This window comes from Centrocercus urophasianus, unplaced genomic scaffold, assembly GCF_019232065.1.
Source record: "Centrocercus urophasianus isolate 14NV4802_14NV808 unplaced genomic scaffold, USGS_Curo_1.0 seq_17, whole genome shotgun sequence".
Lineage (NCBI taxonomy): Eukaryota > Metazoa > Chordata > Aves > Galliformes > Phasianidae > Centrocercus > Centrocercus urophasianus.
Window position 1 is genome coordinate 17,229,113 of NW_024884722.1, and position 21,463 is coordinate 17,250,575.

The 21,463-nt window shown below is 38.4% G+C and overlaps 2 protein-coding genes across 5 annotated transcripts in view; one reads left to right on the forward strand and one right to left on the reverse strand.

Annotated features, from left to right (window-relative positions):
- The window catches only part of MAPK8 (mitogen-activated protein kinase 8), a 245,106-nt gene that overhangs the window by 79,232 nt on the left and 144,411 nt on the right, over positions 1 to 21,463 (reverse strand). The window lies entirely within an intron of this gene.
- Positions 1 to 21,463, forward strand: part of FRMPD2 (FERM and PDZ domain containing 2) — a 54,233-nt gene that overhangs the window by 10,554 nt on the left and 22,216 nt on the right. For 3 of the 4 annotated variants that reach the window (XM_042818614.1, XM_042818617.1, XM_042818615.1), the window contains 19 exons: positions 52 to 226; positions 861 to 1,011; positions 1,137 to 1,275; positions 2,144 to 2,296; positions 4,223 to 4,408; positions 5,293 to 5,449; positions 7,919 to 8,129; positions 9,549 to 9,652; positions 10,672 to 10,770; positions 11,790 to 11,897; positions 12,012 to 12,128; positions 12,638 to 12,873; positions 13,459 to 13,563; positions 14,801 to 14,894; positions 15,361 to 15,446; positions 15,592 to 15,739; positions 16,780 to 16,994; positions 17,554 to 17,652; positions 18,484 to 18,848. In XM_042818614.1, coding sequence (XP_042674548.1) covers positions 52 to 226; positions 861 to 1,011; positions 1,137 to 1,275; positions 2,144 to 2,296; positions 4,223 to 4,408; positions 5,293 to 5,449; positions 7,919 to 8,129; positions 9,549 to 9,652; positions 10,672 to 10,770; positions 11,790 to 11,897; positions 12,012 to 12,128; positions 12,638 to 12,873; positions 13,459 to 13,563; positions 14,801 to 14,894; positions 15,361 to 15,446; positions 15,592 to 15,739; positions 16,780 to 16,994; positions 17,554 to 17,652; positions 18,484 to 18,848 — 2,948 coding nt within the window. The remainder of the gene's footprint in view (positions 1 to 51; positions 227 to 860; positions 1,012 to 1,136; positions 1,276 to 2,143; positions 2,297 to 4,222; positions 4,409 to 5,292; positions 5,450 to 7,918; positions 8,130 to 9,548; positions 9,653 to 10,671; positions 10,771 to 11,789; positions 11,898 to 12,011; positions 12,129 to 12,637; positions 12,874 to 13,458; positions 13,564 to 14,800; positions 14,895 to 15,360; positions 15,447 to 15,591; positions 15,740 to 16,779; positions 16,995 to 17,553; positions 17,653 to 18,483; positions 18,849 to 21,463) is intronic. The other variant, XM_042818616.1, reaches the window with a different exon arrangement.

A 21,463-nucleotide genomic window follows, 5' to 3' on the forward strand; every position in this document is an offset into this window, starting at 1 on the left:
GCATTGCTTGTACTTGGTACTTATTCTTTGCTCTTTATTATATGTTCTTAGACTAAGAAAGGAAAATCCTACTTGTCCCAGAGGGATCTCAATGTGATTCTACTCAATGGTCAGTGCCTTGAGGTGCAATGTGACATCAAGTCCAAGGCAAGAGATGTTTTCAATACTGTGGTGGCATATGCGAGCTTGGTGGAACATTCCTACTTCGGTTTGGCTTACCTGAAAGGTACTGAGACAGCTAATTCTGGTATATTAATAAATGCAGTCCATTTATTAATGAATTCCAGTAAGATCCTTAAAGATCTTCAGATGTAAGCAGATCTAAAGCTTAAGCAAAAGTAAGTTATGTCAATTTAAACTGTACTGCGCTAATGGAAAACATGTCTACTTTAATACTGTGCATGACTACAGCCACACTGACACTAGCTGATATTCTCATGCAGAAAAGGCTCTGTCAAAGCCATACACCAGAATAATGCTGAGCCATGTTGCCCCAGCAGAATTCTAGGAAGTTCTGTACTGTGCAAGGCTCGTTGTCAGTGCTCTCAGATGTAATTTGGAGTGAAGAACCTGAATAGTTAGCAGAATTCAAGCCTCATAGATTCTTGAATAATTGCATAGACAACATACCAATCCATATCTAACAGTTGTAATCCTAAATTACATGCTAGATGTCATCCTAAATTCTTTGTCAAAGCAGCAATAGACTAGTCCATAACACTGAGAAGTTGACCTCAGCTGATATTCATGATCCTTTCTTCTATTGCTAGTGATGTTCCTAACACAGGCAGCAGAATTTTGAGCTATGGAAGCTGTTCTGGGCTCCAGACTTACCACAGAACCACAAATTCTCGTTTCAGGTAAGGAGTTTTTCTTTTTGGATGATGAGACCAAGCTCTACAAAGTGGCCCCAGATGGCTGGAATGACCAACCAAAGAAGAAAACCTCCATCATCAACTTCACACTCTTCCTAAGAATAAAATTCTTCGTCAGCCACTTCAGTGTTATCCAGTAAGTGCATGTTTCTGCTGACTGCTGGTAAAACAGCAGTCAGCAGACTGCTGGTAAAGCAGGTAAAGCAGGCAGGCTGAGTGGTCAAAGCTCATCTTGTGTTCTTAATCCCTTCTGTGTTCCAGGCACAGCTTGACGAGACACCAGTTTTACCTGCAGCTTCGTAAAGATATTTTGGAGGAGCGGTTATATTGCAATGATGAGACTGCCCTGAAACTTGGCGCTTTGGCTTTACAGGCAGAGCTTGGCAATTATGCTTCTGAGGTGTGGATAAATAATAAAATATTTCTCAGAGGTCTCTGTCAACATCTTTTGCAACTTTTGCTTGTCATATAGCTAAAGAATGAAATGTGAATATTGCACAATTTGAACGAAGTCCTCCAGTAATCACACTTCAGATTTAGTTTAAAGAATTATGAAATTTGTCTGAATTTGAAGTAGTAGTGAGCCAGATGAATTTGACAGTAAATATGGCAGAATGATGAAAGATTCTTGATCCTTCATAATTGTCAATATAGCCTAGGATGTCCAGAAAATCTGAAGAAAAATTCCAGTATAGACACAGCTTGGATGTGCAAAGGGGTTTAAAGGGATTAGAAAGCATGGAAGAGAAAAATAAACACTCTGGAATTCACAGAGATTTTGTATGTAGGTTCAGATCCACAAGTTGCAAAGACAGGAAGGTTGCAGAGAGTGTATCTGAACTTGTCTTGTAGTTTCAAAGTTTCAAGTAAACATCCTTTCTGTTCTCTGTGGTATCTTCAGTTATGCAAATCAGTGTAGCACTCAATGATCTGATCCATCCAGTCTGATCCAGCCTGACATTGGGTCTTGCAGCTACAGCTGTCAGCTGTGAATGTAAGACAGCTGGGTTGCCTGCATGCACACCTCTTTTCTCCCCTCTGCACAGCATAGTGTGTGCCTTGAGCATCTGGATGAGCACAGGTGCAGGAGGCACATTTGGCCGTCAGGACACACTATCTGCTGTTCCCTACCTTCTTTTAGGAAGTGACAGCAGGATGACTTCAGCATATGGGTCACACTGAAAATGGAAATGCACCAAATAAGAAAAGTCAAAACAGAACAAAAGGCTCCTGTCTCTTTTGTCTTTTCATTTTTTTTTCCCCTAAAGGTACATGGAAAGAGTTATTTTCGTGTTGAAGACTACATTCCAGCAAGCCGAATAGAGAAAATGACCCTGGCACATGTACAGAGAGAGCTTGCTAAATTACATCGCATGAATCGCTCCCTATTTGAGGATGAAGCTGAACTAGAATTTTTAAAGGTAATTTGCCACACACCAAAGGGTATTTATCTATTTAGTCTTTGATATCAAGTCTTCATTTGCCATTGTCTACTATTTCCTTGTTGTCTAATTCAGTGGATTTTAGATGCAGTGAACAAATTTGAATATTCAACACAAAACTCCAAATTTCATTCTGCTATAGGCACTGTCACTATTATCAACTTATACTCCATTAAAGTATAAGGTGCTTTTCTATTGGTAGTTTATAAACGCTTAATGCACATTTCAGGATATTTTCAACATCCTAAGAGCCGATGCAAGTTTTCAGCATGCTAAGGACGTGTTGTCTAGGTTCTAGATGATCATGAATGCAACTACTGAATGTATTAGAGAGAGATAATTGTAAAGCAGGGCAATAAGCACCCTTTTGAGTTTCAGAATTATAGCGCATGTTCAGACATTTTCTGAACAAGCAGTGATTGGTTGTTCAAAACATATGCGAAGCACAGAAGTGAGGAAGGAGTTAGCTGAAGTGTCATCTCATATGATTCTCTATCAAGAGTGTTATGATGGAGCAGGATTTAATTTTTTTCTTAATTTCTCTTCCTCTCCAAACTTCTCAGCTTCCCATAAAATGGAAAACATTAAGGAATAGAAAATGAATAAATAACAGAAGCCATTTTGCTGCAGTGCCACATGTTTTTATTTATAGCAGCATTTTAGTTCAATTGCTGTTTAATTATGTTCGTTTATCATCTAACACTGTCAGTGGAATTGAAGAAATAGATTGAGGCTTAGCCTTAATAACAGTCCCATCATGCATAGAAAATCCAGTGAAGGAAAGCAGCTTTGTTCATATTTGTTTCAATGAGTTCCTGAAGAAGGAGCCAACACATCATACACAGTAAAAGAAAGACAGCGCTCATGGCAAGAACATGCAAATTCCAAATATAAAAGGGATTAAAAATTAAAACCAAGATTTGTATAGTGATTATGGATGTCCCAGTTTTCAGGCCCTGAGTATTTGTGCTCTGGATTCTTCCTTTTTTCTTCTGAAAATAGATGTTCTGAAAGTGTTTTATTTTGGACACTGAAAATCTCTATTTGTGGTTGAAATTCTGCATGGGCTTCCCACAGAAAAAGGATATTAGGATAAATTAATATTGATCTGAATATCGGAAAAGAGACCAGAAAATCACCATAATATTCTGTAGTCCTAGAAAAGGTCTATGTCATATTTTAACATTTTGTGGCCAAATGTAGGAGGTAGAAAGACAAGCATCTAGAACTGCTGGATGTGGCTCCTTGCAATATCCTCTTCGTGATGTTAGAAGAAAACTCCATAATTTAAGATTTGTTGTAAAAGAAATTTTTAATATCTGGTTTTAAAAAATGATAGCAGTGAAGGAATTAATGTATGTATTTGGGTGACTTTGTTATCAGTAGCAATGCCAGAGTAGTCCTGGCACAAAAGTTTTAGCAGTTTTCCTAAGATCAGCGTATCAGCTGTACTTTATGATTTCTAATTTTCTTGGGGAAACAAAGACGTAGAAAAGAAAACAGAAATAAGATTTAGCAGTTGAACAGTATTAATCTGTTCAGAAATACATGCAAATGCTAAGTAGCAGTAATACTACTGCTTCAGTGCCACTGTAAAATTTAGATTATTCTGCAGGAAGTTACATAATCCTCTTAGTTCTTCAAATGAGGTATGTGGGAAAGTGCTATTTTAATTTTATCATGGAAAATGAATGCATATGGTAGCCCTATGACATACCAAAGTCAGGTGATTATTTTGTGAAAGAGTAGGTGTGAAAATTTGGGAAGGGTTTCTAAGCCTTTCTTGAGAGAATCAAGGAAGATACTGTACAGGCACTCAAAACCCTTTCCCCTCCCATCTACCTACCAGTTTTCCTCTTGCCTCTTTTTTAATAGCACGTGGTAAGTGCACTTTTTCTCTGTTAGGTAACTCAGCAGCTTCCTGAATATGGAGTACTATTTTATCGTGTGTCCCAAGAGAAGAAAGGAACAGGAGGGGACATTATCTTGGGAATCTGTGCCAAAGGCATCATTGTATATGAGGTCAAAAATCACACAAGAATTGCCAGTTTAAGATTCCAGTGGCGGGAAACAGAGAGAATTTCAGCTCATGTGAGTTGCAATCAAGTGAAATTCTACTACTTTACACCTCTTCTGTCTGTCACTTTTATAACTTTCTTCCATTTGGTGCTAGAATTAGACTGACTTTGTACAGATACGTTCGTTTTGAAACCAGACTAAAATCAAAGTATGACATGGATGTGGATCTCTGGATAGCCAATTCTCAGAGATGCTTTGTTTCTGTTGTTGCTCCTGTTTGTTTTTGAGAAGGATGAAGTCAATTACTACAAACCTGAGTAAGCTGAGTACTACAGAAATGATGCCAAACCTCTATGTAGCATATTCTTTATTCACTCCTTTCCCATCTTCACTTCTCTCTCTCTTTTCTTTCATTTTCCTTTCTACATCAGGTCACTGGATCTTGACTACCTTTCTTACAGATCTTACTTTTGCATCCTTATCTCTTAGTATATGCAGTGTCTCTTAAACTAGTATTGGTGACAAGATTATAACTCCTATCTTCTACCAGAGGTATATATACCATCTTACAGAGGCCAATATACCATCTTACAGTGCTAATATTCACCACATCTCCCAGTCTATTTGCTTCCCAAGAAGGCCTTTCTGACCCTTGAAGATTTTTTTTTGTTTCACTTTCAACTGCTTTAAACAGTTTAAGATCTCTAGGGACAAATTTGCCAAGCCTATCAACCTGCTCCCAGTGCAATCAATGTCTCAAAGGCTTTTGACTTTCAACATAGGGCAGTTATGAACTGACAGCAGTTGAACATACAACGGGCATTTTCTGCAACTGCAAGAGATGCAGAAAGGCAGAAATGTACGTAGACAAACAGAATGCAGATGAACTTTCAGTGCCTCAGTATAATGTTTGATATATTAGATGAAGCAAGCTGTGTTCTTTTTTTTTCCTTTAGAGAAAGAAATTCATGATTGAAAGTAGCTTCAGTGGCAAGAAACACACGTTCATTACTGATACAGCAAAGACATGCAAATATCTACTGGACCTCTGCTCAGCCCAACACAAATTCAATGCACAAATGAATTCCAGGCAACTTCGTCAAACTTCATCAGGTGAGCAGTACATGTACTTTCACTGTACAGTCCATAGTACAATGTGAAGTGCTACACGGGAGAAAAGAACTCCAAAGAAAAGACAGACACTTTAGTTAAGCTGAGAATCAGAACCTTCACATCAGATTCTCTGTGCTTCAGTTTTCCCTTTGCTGAGTAGACAACAGTGTCTTCTATTTCACTGAAAGCTAGAAGTGTGTAAGTCAAATCTAGTGTGTGCATGTGAGTGAAGTACTCTGCTGATAATATCTGTGTATCTAACCTCAGTTTTGCAAAAGGCATAATTACATTACTCTTCATGAAACCTGAGAATTATGAGGACACATATTAGTTTTATCCCAATTGTAACCCAAAAAATGTTCAACACAAAGAATAGCAAAAGTGGTGTCCAGATATGCTATAGGTGAAGTTAGTTAGCTGGACATCTTTGCTTAAAACAGGGATTCAAACCCATGGTTCAGTCACAGGACAAAGCCACTAAATCTGTGGCACAGCAGTCACACTCACTAGATTGCAGTAGCTGGCTGTTCTCTTCTACCACGAGGTTTTGCCATATTTGTGGGAGATATCACTATTACCTCCTTAGACTTCAGATTTTCCACTGTTTTAATACAAAGTTCTTCTCAACCCAGAGCAGTTATGCAGCATTTTTCACATGCAGTCCTCAGCATGTTCTGTATAGATGGGTGAGGATCATTCTGGGGAAACTGAGGCACATGAGGAATAACTTAGCCTAGGCTGACAAACTGACATCACTTCTCACCTCAATGGAGCAAAACAGGTTTTTATTAGCTGAGGACTCAGCCATTGCCTTGAACAGAATCGTAATTGTTTACAGCTACTGAAGCTTTGACCCAATGAATCATGGCAAGAGAGAAATGCAATGAATTTATTCCACAGGATATAGCAGGATGATTACCATCTTGCTTCTTTTCCACTAAAATTATTTCAGAGAGAGAAAGCAAAATTCCACCTGCACAAATTTGTTATCATGGAAAAAGATGCTAGAATGACATTTAGGTTCAAGATACAGTCTTTTTGCTTGGGCTCCTGTAGCTTCATAGGAAGCTCAGTGGAACTATGATTTGTAGCAAGTAAATGAGGCCTAATTTAATAAGTGTATCTTAAAGTTTTCTGAGTCACTTTTGCTTCCAGTAATACTTTTTATGAAAATTACTACATTCCTAGTAAAACAAAATGATTGAGAGCTTAGAAAATTGTGACCCAGGTCCTAGTTACAACTCCTCAAGTCACTGAAGCCAGCCAAACTCCACAACTGTGTGACTGATTCTGAGGCTTAGTGCACTTTCTGCCCCAGAAGAAAAGGCTCCATGAAGGCAGTGACAGACAGCAGTTCACAGTGCTGCCTTTGCCACCACTGGGAGTCCACAGATTAGTAGTCTGTTTCTACATGAGGGAAACTCTTCCTTCTGCATTGTTAATATGCATAAGTCACAATCTCTTCAAAACTTGCTCACCATCCCCTGCTTTGAAATCACCATGGCAACACAGGCTGTGCTAATACCATGGCAGCAAGGCCTGCTGCTGCCTTTGTGAATGTGTCTGATCAAAGCTGCTGAGGATGGGGAAGCCCAGATTTAGTGCTGCAGAGCAGGACTCCAGAAAGCTGCATTCAGAGCAGTGTTTGTTAGGACAAGGCATGGAGGGTCAGTTGGCACGTACAAGCAGAATGAAAGACTGCATTTGTGTGAGCCAGTACCAAGCTGGGTTCTTGTTTTACCTTCAGACATGCCTCTAATTACCTGCTGTTCTTCTCTCTTTCTAAGTGAGGAGTGCCTTCTTCAGCACTGCCGCCTTGTTTTAGAGAAAGAAAATCTTCTGATAGGATAGATATGTAAACTGCAGAGTCCAGACATCATTAAATAGCAGATGTCGTACACAGGTGTAAAATTGGGTATCAAGCATTACCACAAAGACAGGCTCTCACTCAATTTTGCTTGGGCAAATCTCTGAGAGCAAAGAGCCAGTTCCATGGATCCTCTTTCATCTTGTGAGAACATGTGTTTGGAGTACTTCTGTCTTCTCAGATATACATACTTGTTGAGGTGGACCAGTAAAAGATGAGGAAATACAAGCTTGACTGATTCAATCTCTGACTGACAGAAAAGTTTCCGTACATAGAACTTTAAGAGTATGCAATTTATAGAGATATTCAGGTTTAAATTATGCAGGGCTGTACATTTTATCTGTCAAAGTGGATTCACAGTATAATTCACAGAAATGGAATTTACATACAGTGCATACTTCCTATTAAATCAATGGATTGGAAACTTTTTCACTCGCTTCAAGTCTTAGATATTCTGAAATATACTAGAACAAATATATCTGTGATGTTAACCTTTTTGCTGGTGCATTCAAAATGTTAGGAAGCAATGTTTGGTTTTAGAAGATGGGATAGCGTCAGTGGACTTATCTTTCCCTCCTCTCCCTATCTCCCTTCTCATTCAGAGGAAAGTAAATTTATGGAAATAGACAAATCAAATTCTGCATATGCAGCTCAGCATGAACACCTTGCACTGATTCAGAGACTATCTCGTTCAGAAAATGTGCTGTACGGGACAAACGTGGAAAACCTTTCTGCTGAGATGATGAGCAAGTCCTGTGACAACCTCAGTGTGGAAACTAACAGCAGGACAAGAGACAGAAGCAATCTGGGCAGGTAGGTTTGCTTTTTTCATTGAACCTGTGGAAGAATACTCAGTTGTAGACAGCATCACAGCAAAACTCTACGATAAGATGCAAGAAAGACTTTTATTTTGCACTGCTTATTCAAAAGTCCAAGTCAGGATTGGGACTCCTTTGTGCCAGTGATAGTGTACACAGGCACAAATCTACAGTCGAACAGATAAGACCTTGAAAAAGATTGGCATTTAAATTTTTACCAGGTCATAATTTGAGCACTTACTAGCATATGAAGATGTATGAAAGCATCTGTATTCAGTTCTGGGCTCCCTGGTACAAAAAAGGCAGGAATCTCCTGGACAGAGTCCAGTGCAGGGCCACAGAGATGAATAACGGACTGAAGCATCTCCCTTATGAAGAAAGGGTGGGTGACCTGAGTCTGTTCAGCCTTGAGAAAAGAACAGTTGGGGTGATTTTGTTAATGTTTATAAATATCTTAAGTGTGGGAGTCAAAGGGACATGGCCACTTCTTTTCAGTGGTCTGTGGGGACAGGACAAGGGGAAATGGCCATAAACTAGAGCATAGGAAGTTATGCACCAATATGCAAAAGAACTTCTTCACAGTGAAGGTGACGGAGCACTGGAACAGGCTGCCCCGGGAGGTCGTGGATTCTCCTCCTTTGGAGATTTTCAGGACCTGCCTGGACACCTCCCTGTGCAGCCTGTTGTAGGGAGCCTGCTTTGCAGGCTGGGTTGGACTCAGTGATCTCTAGAAGTCCCTTCCAACCCCTACAATTCTGTGATTCTGTGGTTCAGTGAATGTAAGGGACAATTAAAGTGAAGTCTTTATTAAATGTATCTTCTCTGGAAGTTGCAGTAGGTGAACTGAATACACAGTGGGACCTGGTTTTGAGCATGCCTCACCTAACCTATTCCTCCATGTCTAAAGGTGTCAATCACAAAGAACAGCATAAGAATTTACTTTTCATTTACACTGGTACACTCACCAGTGCAGATGGTTACTATAGCTCCACACAATTTCAAGGCCTTTGATGAATACCAGTGCCTTTTGGAATACTGAGAATTAGAGACAAGAGAAGCATGAAGTACTAAGAAAACTTTCAGACACAATTTTGTCTGAATGGACAGAAGGACTGATGAATCATGCTGAGACTATCCTATGTTTTCCTGCTGCCTACACTCAGCTCAGAATAAAACACAAAGATATCGGTCATGATGTGAGTGGTGTAGTGGCAGCTATTATTTGGAAGCAAATGCCAGCAAGGATAAACAACCTCTTTCCTAAGGTGAAATGTGGTCAAGCAATCAGAATAGTGGTTAAACGGCTATAGACATGCATTCCTAACTTGGTTCTGACAGGCTAATGACAATGACCAGTGGTAAATACCACTGCTGATTTGTTGCTATAACACAGTCTTCATTTTCTGCCATGCAGATCCTCATCAGGGCTATCCCAGTCGGAAATGCACATCAACTTGAATGGAAAGCAAAGGAGTTATGACTACCTCTCTATTCATTCAACTCAGAACACAATCAGTGGTGAGTATAATAATCATAGATACAGCCCTTCTCCATATGTTTGGTTTCAATAGTAGAGGACAAAATAAGATTCTATTTACGTATTAAAGAATAATCTTTTGCACTTCTTACTCTGTAAATTAATGCAGAGCTTGGTGGTTCAAGCTACTATATTTCCTTTCACTCCTCCTTTCATCAGGATGAGTGTTAAGGATTTTGATAATGAAATTATTCCATCAGTACTGCCTAAGGCTCCTCAGATAAGTAATTCAGTACACTCAAGACATTCACATGAGGCAGTCTTGAAGGCCATCATTCAGTTTGCAGTTGAGATATACAACTCAGCAAATGCTGCATGAGACAAAATAGGCTTTAGGTCCTTCCTCTGTTCGTGTGCTTGTGTGACAAAACTAACTGTAATAAGAAACACAAAGCACCTAATTTTCTTACAGAAGCCAGCTGTCCATAACTCATATACAAAGAGAGAAGGTTTATGGAATACAAAGCTATGATTATTTATCCAATCTGTTTTAAAGTTAGAACTGTCCTTTAAACACACTGTGGCAATTGTGCATTGTTAACTACTGTTAACATTACCGAAGTCATCATCACACTCAGTGCTGACTGGATTGCCAATTAGGCTCTGTAAGGCCTAAGGCTAGAGTTCCCAAAGGAATGCGTAGTAGATATTCTGTCCAGATAACCCTCATGTTCAATGAATGCTGCACGCCTGACTTTTTAGACAGCCTAATTTTAATAAAAATGCTGCAGATAAACAAGTACTCTCCAAAACGAAAATAGTGGGAAGAACTTACATTATGCCTTCCTGGTTCTACACACATCTTTTTCTAAAGAATGCAAACTCTGAAACACTGATTTGAACTTTCTTCTTGTATTCTATTGATTCAGAAGTAATGGTAATGTTGAAAGAAATAACAAAAATATATTCAATTGTTGATGCCTCAGTTTTGCATTCTACACGAATCTCCTGTCTTCTTCTGTCCTCATCTGCATTTATTCTAGCTGTTTTGTTTCTGCAGCCCCTGGATCACCAGCTGTCCAAAAAGAAGTTTTACTAAGTGGTCTAGAAAGAGAAATAATTTGTGTCAGCCTAAAACGTGACCCTAAAAATGGTTTTGGTAAGTAAGGAACATAAATTTTATATTTACTAATGGGTTTGTCAGGTCCTGGTGCAAACTCTGAGCAAAGTTTTAACCTTTTTCACCTCATTTATTCTCCTTATAGAATAAGAATACCAGTCTCTGCAAAGGACATAACATTTCAGAGACTTAAAAGAGCTGAAAGTATAAACCAAGTCAACAGTTTTTTTTCAGAGGATTAATTAGTATCATAGAGTTCAAGGGACAAAATTTTAAGAGTACAATAATAGAAATGAGGGAGTTATTGTTCTATAAACCCTTCACATATTGCCCGTGCGCATCCAAAATGCATAAACAAACTTCACATGAATATTTCTTGACTTCTGGATTCTTATTTGAATAACATTTTTGTTAAATAATACATTATCAGACTGCATCCTTTTCTAAGGGATGAATTCAGAGAACATGTAGATCCACAGTTGACCATTAATGCAATTAGACATCAGATTTTTAAGTGGCTCATGTGGCATGCCTTCATTTCCGTCACAATTATTCTGCCAGTGAGAAGAGTATTTTCTGCAGTAGGAAGAATATTTTATGCCAGGATAGAGAAATTAAGCTACTTAAAAATAAATTAATTTTCTTAGATGTCTCTTATACGTTCATTAGAAGTTTACATGACCCACCTCAGGAGGCTGTAGGCCACATAGTGTAAAACAACATTCTTATTTCTTTTTTATACCTTCTCTGGGTGTTACATAAATAGCTTCTAAGTCCTGTAAGAAACAAGTTGGAGTCTTTTGAAGTCCCAAGCCAGAAAAGTATTCTCACTGATATATTATATGTAGGTAGCAGCCACTGAAGTCACTAGCATGCTTAAAGTATAGCATGAGTTTAAAGATCACCCAGATCAGGACGTTGGTAACCCATTCTCCAGAATTTACAAAAAAAAACCCCAACCTTTATGCTATTGGAATAAGACCTCTTTGTGCTCCTGAGTTTCATCTTTTCTAATACCGCTCGTGTCTCTACATTGATATACTGCCTCGTTTTTGCAGGTTTTGTAATTATTGGAGGAGAAAATGTAGGAAAATTAGACCTCGGTATCTTTATTGCTTCAATTATCCCTGGAGGACCTGCAGACAGAGCTGGAAATATCAAACCAGGTCATTGTCTTTAGTTTTTAATTAGAATTAAAAAGCCTTCATGGTTTAAAGTTAATTATTCTGGGCTTATTTTTCTCTTCTGACGTGCATTGTCTTGTTTTTATTCTTTTTAAGGGGGACGACTCATCTCTGTGAATAATCTTAGTCTTGAGGGTGTTTCGTTCAATACTGCAGTTAAAATTATACAAAATTCTCCTGATGAAGTTGAGCTGATCATCTCTCAACCCAAAGGTATAAAGACAAACATCTTTGCTGGCTCTAGAATCCTAGCAATTTATTCAGGACACTGTAATTTATTAGGCATTAGAACGCAGTAGCACTTTCTTGCCACTCAGTGCAAGTTAACTGCTATAGGTTAGCAGTGAAAATCATTTTAGCGGGTATCGTGAGACCTCTGTTCTATAGTCAGCATGAAAAAATCTGGTCTATTGTGGGCTTTATTCTGCATTGCTAAATATCAAGGGAATTTTGTCATTTCTTTCTATGACAAAATTAGTTCTACAGCCCATCTCTGAGTCAGAATCACTGTCATAGTCCCTTGCAGTAATGAAGCAGGTACATTTCTCCATATGTAAAACAGCAGTGCTCCATTTCACAATGGCTAACTCATTTTATGGATCTCACAACTAGTTGATTTGGGAAGTTATTTCACCATCCTGTGTTGAGATACAGTGATACTTGTCTTCACATTTACTTACTGTTTACATTCATTGATGTCTTTTTTTGATATGGTTTTGCAGACATATACGAAGAAGGATTAAATGAAGAGAAGAGTATATCAAGGGGAAACAGCACTAGTGGTTCTGAGATCTCTTGTGTAGAGAGTGGAAGAAAAAAGATTCAAGACTGTTGTGCAGCTGTCCCCAAAGAACAGGCCGTAAATATAGATGAACTTGAGAAGGCTCTTTCTTGGAGTTTAGCACCAAAATTGGGCCCCAAGATCCCAGTCCTTTCAGCAGATAGCCTGGATGTGGAGGTAGCTGAGACTGTGATGTTATTTAATAACATTATGGCATGTGTCTTAACAACATGCCAGCCATATTAAGAATGGAAATAAGTGAGAAATTAAAAACTGAGGAAAAGAGACTGAAAACCTTGGAAGATGTTGCTTGTTAAATTACATTGGAATTGTTGAAATTATAGGTATGTTTAGGATGAGTGAAAAAGTGAAGGAACTGTTCCATAAAATATTACTAAAAATTGACTTCCCTCTTCCAGTGAACTATAAAATTTTATTGTTTTCTTCCACTTCTCTTTAAGTTTTCAGCCATCCACTGAAAAATAATATTTTATGTTTAATATTCTTCTATCAAACAGCCTCCCTATTTATATTCATTTTATGTACATTTAGACGGATATTATTTTAGGTAACAATAGTGTAATCCTGAAATAATGTCAGGGATATAAATGCTACCATTCCATGCTTACAGTGAAAGCAGGATTGAACTTCTGTATCTTCTGGAAATCTCACTTTCTTTATTATTTCCCCCCCCCTATTTATTTATTTATTTATTTTCCCTAAGACACAAAAGTCTCATTAGTGTTTATATTTTTGAGACAGGAGGCTGATTCATCACACTTACAACCTCCAGCTGAAACCAACTCAAATGAAACGTACACTGTGGAGCTTGTTAAAGAAGATGGGACTTTTGGAATCAGTGTGACTGCAAGTGTTACTGTTAATCTTTCACTGTGTCTTTCAAACTATAACATGAACAAGAAACATGTAGAGAAGTGTATTTATGTGGAAGAAAGGTAGAATATAGGCCAGTAACAAGAACTGCTAGCACGGCACATTTCAAACCTAAGTGCCTGACTGACAGAGGATATAGCACCAGCTCTACTCATTCCCCAGTTCTTGCCCACAGAATGTGTGTGTGTGCCAGCATAAAGCATATGGAGATACAAGACCTTTCCCACCTTGCTTGATTTGAGAACAAGTCCTGCCAGTGAAAGTGGAGTTTTGTCAGGAAGGAGTATAGCCAGAGTCTCTAGAAAATGCAGTAATACAAAGGATCCCTTGGGTCTTGACTGGTTCTCCTCTGGGGTTCCTGGAATTCGCAGGCTGTGTCTGTACAAGCAGATCACATAGGACTATGGGACAGGCTCAAGTGCTACCTACAGTCACTACTTAATTTTTGACACGCTGACCAGTATGAACAGCCATCCCATACTGGGGGGATGAAAGCTGAGTTGTATGGACTTAAGATAAGCTGTTTTTTACTACAAATGCCTGACTGATTTTATTTCTAAATAAAATAAATCAAAAATATATCTCTCTGTATATTTAGAGGATCAGAGAAAGAAACAGTGAAAGCTGTATGTGCCACATTCAAAAAATAATTCCTTGCTCTGACTATCAAGACTGAACTTACCTCACCAGGTTGAGGTGCCTACAATCCTCACTGAAATGGAGTTAGAAGCAATAGAATCATTGCTTAACCAGAAACAGAGGGCTCATTTTTCATCTGAAATTTACTAGAGGATGTAGAAGAACAGAATAGATTAATATGGAGTTCCTCTGTACTGCAGGCTCTTGAGTGTCTGCACAAGGTCGAGTCCAAGCTTTATACATTGTCTGAAAGGCCAGAAGTTGCTGAATACATATTGCATAGTTTAGAAACTGGGATAGAGGCTGACTGAATGATGCAACCAGATCTCTGCAGTAGCACAGGAGAAGTGCGTTGCATTTTCCTGAGAATACAAAGCATGATTACTCCCTAGGGAAGTACATCACAACTAGATGGGACATCAGAGTAACATCCTCTTTTTTTTCTCTATATTTCTAAAATGTATTTTCTGAAACAGTTGCTTTGCAATGCACATATAAGTTGTTTTTATTTTTATCAGGGGAAGAATATGTGGAGATTCCACACACTAACATATGGAAATATGCTTTGCAGGGTGGAATTAACACTAGCGTGCCTCATGGTGGAATATACGTGAAGTCAATTATTCCCAGGGGACCGGCAGATAAGGATGGACAAATAAAGATAGGTAAAAAGTCTGGCAATGAAACCCTGGGCTGCAGAGTTAGGTGTTTGTGTGAAATACTTGCTACAGGATGATGAAATTGTTTGGGATTGAGGGCTATACAACTGCAAAACATTATATGCAGTCCATAATTCCCCAGCCTATCACTGTAGTTTATGTGGAAATTCCACTGAGAAACCTGGAGTCTCATACCAACATTGCACAGCTTCCCTCTGTTGCTGCAGTTCAAGGTAGTGACTCAGACATCTACTGTTGCTGAGATAAGCACTGCATCACTTTACAGAGTACCCTGGTATGTTTGCAATGTTAGTTACAGAATACCATTCAACAAGCAGTATTGCTTTCAAGCAAAACAACATTATTTGAAGCATGTAAGCATGAAGATCTAACACAATGTGGGTAGCCTTAAGATTTCCATCCAATCTGAATCATCAGCGCAACCATCACTCGTTATTTTTGTTTCCCTCAGGTGATCGTCTGCTGGAAGTAGATGGAATCAGCCTCTGTGGCCTCACACACAAGCAGGCTGTGGAAAACCTTAAGAAATCTGGACAGGTTTGTGTAACAGAAAAGCATTTGCTCAATCAAATAAGCTGTACTTACTATGAAGCACAGTAGCAAAGCTAGGCCAGTGTGAAACTCTTTCCCCTCCCTGAAGCTTTGGCTTACAGTAAATGGAAACTGTTCTTCATTTTTTTAGGTTGCCAAGCTGGTTCTAGAAAGGGGACACCATCAAGAAGCAGAGCCATGCCTGAGTACTAACGACAGGAAAAAGGACCAATGTGCAGTGGTTTCTGTGGCAACATCCTTCACAGATGGCAGCAAGGATTACTGCTTTTTGACAGATGGTAAGAGAGGAAAAAAAGAATTCAGGGTGACTTTTGCTGGCTACTTACAATGGGCAAGAATGAAACAAATGAAAATTGTTCTAGGATATTTCTATAGGTTGGAAGGAAAATAGCACACCAAACAAAAAGACAATATGTAGTATTAAAAGCATTATCAAATTAATTCTAAAAGAAAAAAGTCCTCATATTTACAGCTGATGCATGCAGTTGAATTTTTCATAGACATGAGTACTATATCTCTCAGCCTTCCTGAGATGGGGCTGTCAGGGTACATTCCTTTCTATACTCTCACAGCACTCTCAAGCAGCAAGCAGCTGTACTGATATTGCTCGGCTGTTACCCAAGGGCAGCATGGCTAGTATACCTGCTGATGTTGTGTCAGGAGTGAAGTAGGGTGAACTATTGCCCCACAGCCAGGATTGGGAGATGCCATCACTTCAGTTCTTGAAAGAAGATTCAGAGGTCATTTTCACTGACTTTATCCAACAAATGCCCTCTCTTTTATTGTAAAGTTGTCCCATAATCACCACCATACTTTACCATAGGGCAGTTGCTCCTCCAATTTGTCCCCTGCAGAAAGAAGTTCGAATGCAGGTATGATTTTTGGGAAATGGCTGGTCTGTCCATCTTGTCTGAAAAGAACAGTAGCTCTGTTTCTAGCTTATGCTGGTTTGTGCAACTCCTGAATTAACATCAGACAACTATGGAATAGTAAGTCCTACTCAAAATCTGCAGAAGAATGTCAGAAATGGATAGGGCTTGAACTTTTTTGGTATAAACTACTACTTCCTTTGAGGGCTTGTACCAGATCTCATACAGTCCATGGCCACATGGTGGAATAGAATCCAATTCTTGCCAGTCTGCCTATCTGAATTTTAGGGCTCATGCAAGCTAAAGGAAGAATAAAACCACCTTTTGTTATTAGCATCAGAAGATATAACTCAGCAGCACACAGGGAAAAGGTCTGTGGAGAATATAATATATACAGTTTCTTATATACAAACTGAGCTCACTCTTTTTCCTATCCATCCTCTGAACAGAGAATACTTTTGAAGTCAAATTGACAAAGAATTCTGGAGGCCTTGGCTTTAGTGTTCTTCAGATGGAAGAAGAAGTCTATGAATATTTTGGAGGAGCTATTGTCAGAATCAAAAGGCTGTTTCCAGGGCAGCCAGCTGAAGAGAATGGAGAAATTGAAGTTGGAGACATCATTTTGGCTGTGAATGGGAAATCTCTTCAAGGACTCTTGTATCAGGTACAACTTACTACTGTCCCTGGGCCTCCTGGTGGGTAATGCGCTAATAAAGACAATGGGATGAAATTGCTTTTAAACTTCACTATCACCAGAGGGGGGCAGAATTTGCATATAATGATTTTGATTTTTATGTAGAAGACTTCTCTAGAATTCATATGGAGAATTCCCTTTGTAACATAATTGTTACAGAGAATATTTTTTGCTATTTAATTTCTAGCTTTCCACTATTGATGCACAAAATCTATTGTTAGACGCACACTGGTTGTTAATTAGTTGGAATCTTTGATGCTCTTATGCATAACAGAAACATTATTCCCTATGGTCATTTGTTTTATAACATCATCCTAAATATCAGTGCCTCAGATTCTAACCTCTATCAGCTGAGGTAAGTCTAGGGAAATTTTTTTGCCTGGAATGAGCAATTCTGTTCTCACATGAAGAAATTAAATGGTAAAAAAGGATTATAAGAGAATTTATTTCTTAGTAAAAAGACATGTATTATTGACTGGGAAAAAAACTGTATTCTGTAAGAAATCTAATGTTCCTTTGTCCCGATTAGGATGTCCTGCACCTGTTGAGAGGAGCTCCTTCAGAAGTCACGCTACTTCTCTGCAGACCACCAAAAGGTGTTCTTCCAGAAATTGAGCAGACTGCCCTGGTAAGTTAAAGGTTCTGCCAGTGAACTTGCCTCAGTAATCCTGGAAAAACACTACTACCTTGCCTATCCAGCCTTGAATAATGCAACCTTGCCTTTCCTCTACAGTATCCAATTCCATTCCTTTCTCTTCCCATCTGCAACTCAACCTCTAGAGTTCAACTGCAACCAAAATAGAAATTTGACAGACCTGAAATATATTTATCCCAGTGCAACAACTTTTGAGTTGCAGTACTGTCAATGAAGTGACAAAGTACATGCCCAAACAGATCTTCTAAAAATGTTGCTTCTAAAAACATTCCACTAGATCCTCAGCCATAAGCTGCAGATACTCTCAACTGCAGCCATTGTAATCTGTGGGTTTGAGGTAGCATTATTACTCACCAAAGTGGGAGGAAAACAGAGCTTTGTTTCTTAACAAACATAAATAAATGAACTGAGGTTTTCAACTGGTTATTTGGTTTCTTACTGATATCTACAAAAAAAAACAAGAAAAAAAAAAAAAAAAAAAAACAGAACAGAAAACAAACAAACAAACAGAAAAAACAACCAGGAGCAACTGTAATAGAGAATAAAGGTAATTTTATTATTCCTACTATTCATGGATATGTGCACAAGTACTCTCCTATCATGAAAATGCATTTGCTCTATGCAGAATGGCCTGCTCCTGGTTATTGTCTGAGCAGGACCTATAAGTGTTGTCTATGGACAGATAGAAATGACCATCAGAATCATCTCCAGAAAACAAACCAGTTGATAATTCCCCTGCAACTTCTTTGGTTCTTAAAGAAAAGGAAAAAAAATTATAGTAAATTTTCTGTGTTTGTTTTATAGACTCCAGCACCATCTCCAGTTAAGGCATTTATGGCAGAGATGCCAGGCAGTCCAGAGGCAGGAAATAGTTTGGACCCATCTACCAGTGATGGAGGTAGCACCTCTCAAGACCTCGAAGACTGTTTGGATTCTCCATTGGCAGCAGATTTCGGTGAACCTCCTGATGAGGAGAGCTCAACCTATGAAGAGCAGGAAACGGAGTCTCAAGAGAATCCCACCCAGAGACTTATGCCTCCCAGGGAAAGTTCCTATAAGGATCTTTGGGAGTTTCATCAAGAAGCTGCCAGTTCTGAAGAGTTTCACTCTCTAGAGGAAGAAGTGAAGCAGAACTGCTACTCGCCTTGTGAGCTAGAATGTGCTGAAAAGTAAGCAATACTGAAATCTGCCCTTTCCTTTGGTTCTTACAGTTTTGAAAGTAAATTGCTTAGAGTTAAGTAGGGGTCTCTGCTTCTAGCTACTGCTGATTAATGAAAAATTTGCATTACCGTCTTATTCTGACTATCTTAATCTGCTCTGCTTACTCTCATTGGAATTTTGAAGAAATCCACATTGCAAAATAGTTGAGTGCTGTGCTAGTGCAATCATTTATGTTGTTCAGCTGAAGCTGGCTGCATTTTGAAATCAGTGGAAAGACTCTTGTTGACATAAAAATGAACCAAAAATTTTCTTATTTATTTTGTGATCTTTGAATTTTCTCAAAGTTCATTAAAGTAGGCACCAAGCAGTTCTTACTGTATGATCTCTTAATTTCAAATTTTTCCAGAGAAAATTAAAACAGTCTGAAGACAAACTGTGATCATGGAGAAAAAAAAAGTTATTTTCCTGTCTTCAGAAGCAAATAGAAGCCCTGAGCCAGAGGAATTATGCAATAAAATGCAGTGAAAATTGACTCAGCCTCCTTTTATACTGTTTTATACCAGACACTGGCATTCAGAAGATGATCCATTCCATTTTTCTCAGCACAAAGATAAATTATCAGAACAGAAAGGATTGATGGAAATAAAAATTAAATGCCTCACATAAACCTCTAACTTGTAGCTTTTACAATTTTCTCTAGAAACTCATTTCTAATTTTTCACACACTCATTTGAATCTTTTTTTTAAACTTCTGACATCTAGCAAGCTCAGAACTAGTGAATCACATATTCCAGACATTGCTGAGCCACAGTACTGAGTGACTGCAAGTCCTGTGGGACCATAACTGCTATTTGTGCTTCTAGTTCCTCCCTAGTGAGAAAATAAATTTCACTCAAACTCATAAGTGAAGCATGTACAGTTTTCTACTGCTGAGATTAAAACCAGCAGAAATATGTCTGTAGCAAACACACTTGCCAAGAGATACAGTTTCATCAAAACTGAGTTTCTTGTGGGAAAATATCAACTGAAAGAAAAATCTTGGATTATTCCCAAGAAAGAAGTTCTGAAATAATTGTTTTTGTTTGCTATATCTCAGCATCATTTAGTTTCAGTTTTTGCATTTTCAAAAGGCAGACAGAACAATCCGTGTATCTCAAATAGTATTTTAAATGTAACCTCAATTTAAATGACCCTTCCATAGATATAAGCTAATATATTGAAATAGGCATTAATGAAACGTTTCCCCTTTCTTTTCTTCAGGTTGCTCAACACTTTTCATGCAAACATAAAAGCTTTCTGATACAACTTCTAAAAAGTTTCCTGCTCAGGGTGTCACATGGAAAATTTCTTTTACTCTTCCTATTGCCAAAAAAAAGAAACTTCAACAAAACTACTTTGAAGAATTTCACCCCATAGTTTTCCCATAGAAGTCCAAACTGGGGGATCACCCAGACTCCAAAGGCTAAATCTAGCATGTCAGTGCACATTGTGTGTGGTCCAGTAGGACCAAGACTCATGCGTTCCTCTTGCTGATGCAGAGATGGGCTAGAAGCTGTGCTGTGATTAGGCCACTGCTGGCTCACTGCCTTGAGCTTGTGTAGCTCTGCCAAATATCTTTCATATTTGAAGGTCAATCAGCACATCACTGGTATGTGACAGTTTCTGTGACACACTCCTTGACAAGGTTCATTGAACTTAATCCTTTATTTCCTGTCACCTGAAGAAAGGAGCTGACTGTATTTGTTGTTATCCTTAAACATTTGTGTTAAATATACCCGTCTTCTTTCCCAGTGTTGTACATGTCTTCAGCTATTAAAGTTCATAAGCTTCCAGTTTCACTATCAGCTTTGCTGTGCCACTGAAGATATACAACTCATTTCTTCCCTGCATCAGTACAAGCTATCAGAGTAGACAACCCCTTGCACTGAATATATAGCATGAACCTGACAGTTTTTCTTGTCTTAGTCAACGTTTTAAAAATACCACTGGAGGTTATTAGCTATATGCATCCAAAAAGCATGTTTTTCTACTTTTCTATACTTTCCTTTTGACTATAGACAACTTTTGAAACAAGAACTTAACACTGAGGATCTTTTGTGATTTCATACCAGACATGTAGAATGAGAATAAAAGCAGCAAAGAATGTGGCTGAAAGCTATTTTTCAAGAAGAAAAATGCACATATAAAAATGGTAATAGTGCTGCGGTGTGCATATCGCTTATCAGATAAGGTAATTGTTTATGACAGATGAAAGAACTAATGGTCAAGGAATTACCCAATTACTGTTTTAAAGAAACATCAAAAGTGCCTTAAAAAGAAAGTGTGTAGGATTTTGTGGGCTGAAAGCTTTTAAAAGTTTTTAAGAGCTCTGCAAAAGGTTGATTACTTCCTCTTTGTTTTATAGTAATACTTGGAAGACCGAGGCAGCCATTTAATACCATAACTAGTATGCTACTTAAAATCATGATGTGTATAAGCAGTAGATTTTCCAGTGGCCGTCTAATAAAGGATATGGAAGAAAATTCTAGCACTACGATCTCTTTGTTTTCCAGCCCTGTGTTTAATAAGGGTGATGGTGATGTATCAAACAGGAATTGTATGTCTGAAATTCTCTCTCTAACCC